This window comes from Bison bison, unplaced genomic scaffold (genome assembly GCF_000754665.1).
Source record: "Bison bison bison isolate TAMUID 2011002044 unplaced genomic scaffold, Bison_UMD1.0 scf7180017833704, whole genome shotgun sequence".
Classification (NCBI taxonomy): Eukaryota; Metazoa; Chordata; class Mammalia; order Artiodactyla; family Bovidae; genus Bison; species Bison bison.
In genome coordinates, this window is record NW_011472125.1 from 20,010 (window position 1) to 26,333 (window position 6,324).

General features: G+C 65.4%; 1 protein-coding gene across 1 annotated transcript in view; it reads left to right on the plus strand.

The window, feature by feature from the left end:
- Positions 1-5,829, plus strand: part of LOC104983142 (inverted formin-2-like) — a 10,941-nt gene extending 5,112 nt beyond the window's left edge. The window contains exons 10-14 of the mRNA XM_010832615.1: positions 25-189; positions 297-399; positions 523-684; positions 1,334-1,969; positions 4,974-5,829. Coding sequence (XP_010830917.1) covers positions 25-189; positions 297-399; positions 523-684; positions 1,334-1,969; positions 4,974-5,002 — 1,095 coding nt within the window. The 3' untranslated portion in view covers positions 5,003-5,829. The remainder of the gene's footprint in view (positions 1-24; positions 190-296; positions 400-522; positions 685-1,333; positions 1,970-4,973) is intronic.
- Positions 5,830-6,324: the final 495 nt, after the last annotated feature.

The following is a 6,324-nucleotide window of genomic DNA, read 5'->3' on the forward strand; positions in this document are numbered from 1 at the left end:
TCCCCACGTCTCCCCTCTACACAGGCCAGCATCACAGACTCGCAGGCTCTGGAGGGGGTGTTCCAGGCCATCGAGCAGAAGCAGCTGGAGCTGGCTAGTTACCTGTGTGAGGACACCCAGCAGCTATCCCTGGAGGACACGCTCAGCACCATGAAGACCTTCCGGGATCTCTTCCTCCGTGCCCTGAAGGTGGGTGGGAGGATGTGTGGTGGGCTTGCAGTCCCCGCTGTCCCCGAGCAGGGCAGGTGGAATGGGGTGCCGGAGGCCTGGGGTCACGGGCTGCGTCCGTCCCGCAGGAGAACAAGGATCGGAAGGAGCAGGCAGCCAAGGCTGAGAGGAGGAAGCAGCAGCTGGCAGAGGAGGAGGCCCGCAGGCCTCGGGGCGAGGGTGGCAAGGCCGGTGAGCTGGGCAGCGGGCGGCTGGGGACCACCCAGTCTGGGCTGTGGCCTTTCCTCCCTCCTCGAGAGTTGAGGGGCTCTGGGGACGCTGGGCAGTGTCCCTGATGGTCTCTGGGCTCCTCAGCCAGGAGGGGAGGCGGGAAGCAAGAAGAGGTGTGTGTCATCGACGCCCTGCTGGCTGACATCAGGAAGGGCTTCCAGCTGCGCAAGACGGCCCGCGGCCGAGGGGACGCAGAGGCGGCCAGCAGGGCAGCCGCCACCGACCCCCCGAGGAACAAGGCACCTGGTGAGACCCTCCACCCCCTCCCTCACCCTTCCCTTCCCACCATCCCTGCAGCCTAGTGCCTCCCTTCCTCCAGGAAGCCGTCCTTGCAGCCTAGTGCCTCCCTTCCTCCAGGAAGCCCTCCTTGATTGCACAGGAGAGCCTGCCCCTCTTCCCTGTTGCCCTGAGATAAGGGACACCTCAGTCGCATGATCCTTGCACACATCTCTGCTGCAGCAGAGGGTTCCCTGGTTGCTGTGACAGCCATTCATCCGGCCCCCGGGCAGGCAGGAGAGCTGGGCCAATGGGCTCGTTGACATATGCCCTGGGGCTCAGAGGGGCTCTGAGGTGGCTGGGGGAGGCGGGACGAGGCCTTGGGGTGGGACCCTCCACTCCTGGGCAGGTTGCCTTGGGGGTTCAGGGGGAAGGGGTGACATATGTGATCGCCATGGGCCCAGTGTGCCTTGATCCCCCACGCTGGGTACAGACTGTGGAATCCAGGGCCCAGGCCTGCCCCGTGGGAACCCACTCAACCACCAGGGAAGGCTTCCCAGGGAGGGGGCTTCACAGGACAGGCGGTATTGACTTGGGACATCCTGAGCAGGGCCCTGGGGGTTGGGTTCACTCAGGGGGTGGGGCCTGTGTCCTCCACTGACCAGTAGTTCATCCACAGCCGCCACCAGGGACCCCATGGGAGGTGCCAGCCCCCCCACCTCTGAGCCTGGTCTGGATGCTGCAGCCGCCAGGGAGCCCCAGGGCTGGGACCTCGCGGATGCCGTTCCCACCAGCCGCCAGCCCACTGGAGACTCATCAGAGATGGGTGGCCCTGGGGCCCTGGAGAGGCGTTCTTCCTGGTACACAGATGCCAGCGATTTCCTACCCACGGAGGACCCCCAGGGCCCCCAACCCCCTGCAGGGGCTTGGCCAGTGGTACTGGGAGACGCTCAAGCCCTGAAGCCCCTCGACTTCAGTGACCAGCCCCCCAAAGCCATGGATCTGAGCCCAGACGCTGAGGAGCCCCCGGCCACACTGGGTGCCCGCCAGGCTGAGGCCAGCAGTGCAGATGAGGGCCTGGAGGACGCAGCTGCCCACTGCCACCGCGCCGGCCTCCCCGCTGCAGGCCCTGATGAGGATGGGGACGGGGAGCTCACAGCCCCAGACTCTGCGCTGGACACCTCCCTGGACAGGTCCTTCTCCGAGGATGCCGTGACTGACTCGTCGGGGTCCAGCACCCTCCCCAGGGCTCAGGGCCGGACGTCAAAGGGCACAGGCAAACGGAGGAAGAAGCGCTCCTCCAGGAACCAGGAAGGTAACTCAGGTCCTGTCCCTCCCCACCCTGCGGAGCAGGGATGCCGGGCGGGCAAGTCAACGGGGCTGTGTCCCTCCTCACCCTTCGGAGCAGGGGGGCTGGGGGCATCGACACATGGTCCGAGCTCATCCATCCCACGCCGGGGCCTGGACCTCCCCTGAGGCCAGCCGCTGCCCCTGAGAGTGGGCGATTCCCCGCCCCTCCGGACCTGCCGCAGAGGAGACAGCGGTGTCTCTGTACTGGGAGGGCCCCGCCCGGCGGCTGCGCCCCTAACCCACACTATCTCTGCCTGGTGATGCCAGCCCCAGCCGGGCGCGGTGGGGGGCCTGGGGCGCGGCTGCACTTCGACTCGGCATCCATGTGGCCCCAGCCCCGACTCTTAAGTCCAGGGTCGCTCGTGAGGGACGAGATGTTGAGCGTGTCTCTTTTATTTGGAAGCAGAGGTTGCCCCCGACCCTGACGATAATAAAACAAAAAGGCTCTGTGTGATCCAGTGAGGTAGGTACCCGCCTGGCGCTCAGCACTAACTGGCGGCAGGGCCAGGCCTGCGCCAGCTCTCCTCAACACTAATCACTTCCCCCAGCCCTCCCCGGGACCCTCCTGGCATCCGGCTTCCCCTCCTGCCCTCTCAGAGCCTTGCTTAGCTGCCTTTTCGTCTCTTCCTGGGGCAGAAGGGGCCTCCGCTGCCTGCAGACGGGTGAATGGGGCTCCAGGGCCCTGAGGGTGGGAGAGAGGCCCTCCTGCCTGAGCGGCTGGCTCACTCCCTCCCCCAGGGCCTCCCCTTTCTCCGGGTCTCTCCTCAGGGCACCCTCCTCTGGCCCTGGTGCGAGCCACACGCATCCCCAGGGAGCCAGAGAGGGATAGGCAGGCTGCCCGCCCCTGCAGAGGTGCTCAGGTCTCTTTTCTAGGGGGGAGGAGACCTAGGGACGGGTCTGTAGGTGACTCCCTGGTGACGGGCTCCGGGCCTCCCAGGACCCCTGAAAGTGGGCCGGCCAGTTGGGGTCTTTGACAAGGCTCACAGGTGTGACCAGAGCAACAGGCCTGGGTCCTCGCCACACACCGGCCTGGGCTGTGGACCATGATCGGATGTGGGGACTGGGAGCCCTGTTGGGTCCGGAGCTGCATGAGGGCAGCCCTGGTTCTCCACGCACCTCCTGCCCACTGGACTTGAGGCGAGGTCCAGCAGGTGCTGGAGGCTGGGGCGGGGGTGTGGTCCGGGGCAGCTCTGGCCGCCAGGCACAGCCTTTCCCTCTGCTCCAGGGGTCGCCCCTGGGGGGTTGCCAGCTGGGCTCTCTGCTCTGACACACCTGCCTTCACTTTACAGGAGCCCTGCACAGCCCTCGGGGCCAGGATCTGGCCTTGCAGCCCCAGCTGCTGGCCCTTGGTGTGGGGGACCTTGGGGGGTGCCTCTGTGGGTTTGGGGACCGCAGCCACATGTGACCGCTGTCTGGTGAAGATCACTGAGCCTAGTGTGGGGTCTGAGCTCCCTCGAGCTCCCCCCGCCAGCCCCTCGTCCCTGGGTTAGGAGGGAGGGAGGGCCGCTCCTCTTTGTCTCCCTGCTTTTTGTTTGGAAAAAAACTTCAAGTTGAAGGAAATTTTGTAAGGAGGTCCCAGTGAACACCATCTACTCTTCACCTTGAAATTTCAAAAACATGCAAAATATAGGAAAACTACTAACATCTGCTTCCTTCTCCCACCCACACCCCCTCCCCACGCACCTTCACAGACCAGTTTGAGTCGTCAGGACACGCCACCCCTGGGCTCGTCCCTGGTCCCCAGGTCAGGGCCGTTCCCCGCCACATACCTGGATGGTGAGCCAGCCTCCCCTGCAACCTCAGGGCGGCCCCGCGTCTCCGTCTGCCCGTTGTGGCCGTTGCTTTGCTTTTCTGGACCGAGGTCCTACTGGGACCGCACACCCAGTCACCCCCGTCTTGTGTCACGCTGAAGACACAAGTCACTTTGGGGGCATCCTGTTCTTCCCCCGCCGGGTCCAGATTGCGTTGGGGGCAGGACCCACACCCAGTGACAGAAGTCCTCCCCAGAGCACCGCAGGAGAGGCTCACGGGCCCATCTGCCCCGTGCTCAGCGGCACGGACACCAGTTGAGAGGTCAGCTGGCGGTTTCGGTGGACCCTCTGCTGCCCGAGTGTGGCTTTCACTCTGGGATGAGTGAGCAGCCAGTGGGCGAGGCCAGGGGTGGCTCTCAGTCTGCACTTTGGTTTCTGTCCTGTCCTTCCTCCCACGAGCTTCCCTGCTGCCCTCGCCCTGGTGGGCAGTGTCGGGGGCGGGTGGTCTGTGCCCACAGTGCAGTGCTCCCATGCCCACGGGATGAGTGGCCTTAGGCCGCCTCCTCAGGTCCTTTCTTAAGGACAGCCGCACCCCCTCCATCTGTCCACCCCCGCCGGCCGGGCCCTGCCTGCCGGCTCCTCGTGGGGCAGGGCCCCAGCGGGAGTGACCGACCATCTGCTTCTGCCCCGGTTGTTCTCGTCTGTCTCTTCTGAGCACTGATGCCCACCCCCCACGAGCTGCCTGGGTCCGTGGGGGCCAGGAGAGCAGGGCCTTTGGGGGAAACAGCCAGGCAAGGGTCCCTGGACTCGAGAGCGTGGAGGGCGCTGGGTGCACACAGGAGCAGGAGTTGGGGGCCGGGGGTGCTGGTGCCCCGAGGATGGAGCAGAAAGAGGGCAGGAGGCCTCCACTGAGGGGCTGGTGGGGAAGTGGCCGAGTGAGCCCCAGGGAGAGCTGGCGATAGTGGGCCGGAGAGTGTGGCCGGGGTGGGACTCGGAAACAGGACACCACGGAGACCACGCCGGCCCGTCCGTCTCAGGCGAGAAGCATGCCTGGCGACCCCGGGCCCGATGGGTGGACGGGAGCCAGCCTGCTGGGGGTCAGCTGGCACCTGCCACCTGAGGGCGCCTCGCTGCTCCAGAGAAAGGGCCTCTGGGGTGGGCACCGTGCCGCGGCCCCCAGCCAGGCCGCTCTGACCACGTTCTCTCCTCTCCCCACAGGCCTCAGGCCCAGGTCCAGAGCCAAGTGAGGAGCCACGGCAGGGCTGCCGGGCAAGCTGCTGGGCGGGGCCCCGGGCCAGGCTGGGCCAGCCCCCGGGAAGCCCAGAGTCCGTGCCTTACCTGGCCTCACCGCGGCCTCTCGGAGCCTCGGGCTGTTGAGGCCAGGACCCCCTGGCGCCCCCCTGGCCTGCCTGCACGCTCCTGCCCTCGTGGTCTGCTTTCTAAATGCCGCAGCCTAGCCCTGACCCACACCGCATGCACCACGGCCCCCACCCGGCCACCTGGAGGGGCGGGTCCAGTGGCTGCGTCCGGGGCACCCTGAGCTTGTGACCTGGCTCCCAGATTCCCCTGGGGACAGGCCCTCACAGACCTCCCCACCGAAGCGGCGGAGCCAGGGAGGACCGGAGCCCCCGCTCCACAGCTCTGCCCCCAACTCACTCAGTTGGGCTGAAGCAGTCGTTTTTAACTGAATGGGATGATTTGTGGGTTTCTACTGTTTTGTGTGGCCGAGCTGGGGACAAGTAGGTGGGTGAGGGGACCCAGGGCCTTCGGGTAGAGGCAGGCTGTCTGGTTGTGCACAGGAGAGCCAAGGCCCCTCTACTCAGAAGAGGGAAACCCCCATGGAGTTGGCACCCCCCGCCTACACCTCCAGCCCTGAGGTGGGGAGGGGGCTGCCCTTGGGGTCCCTTCATCAACAAGACACCCGGCCTACACCTGCTGCCCCTTCCTCCAGGCCCCACTGGGCTGAGGGGAGGCCAGGATCCAGGCCGAGGGGCCCCTTGCACTGCCCCCACCCTGTGTGTGTGTGCTACCAAGACTGGAGAAACTTTGGCCAATAAAGAACAAGGCTAGCCCAGCAGGGACTATGATGTGTTTACAACTCATGGGTGAATGTGGTGTGACCACAATGGCTGTGATGATGTGGGTGGATGGACGGATGATGGACAGATGGGTGGATGGATGGACAGATGGATGGATGATGGATGGGTGGATGGATGACGGACAGATGGGTGGGTGGATGGATGATGGACAGATGGGTGGGTGGATGAATGGATGTGTGGACAGGTGGGTAGAGGAAGGGAGGAATAAGGTGGATGGATGGGTGGGGGCTGCACTGGCAGGAAGGTGGATGGAGGGATGGAGGGGCCTCGCTGCCCCTACAGAGCACCTGGGAGAGCGGCAGGGCGAACGGCGAGCAGACGCCAGCGCCGTGGTGAGACGAGCATAGCCCCATGGGGCCGTAACTTACACGCGTAAACATTGCCTGTTGTGAGTGTGTGTGATGCAGCTGCCTTTCCAGCAGATTCACAAGGCTGTGCAGTCGTCACGGTCTGCTTTTGGAACACTTCCG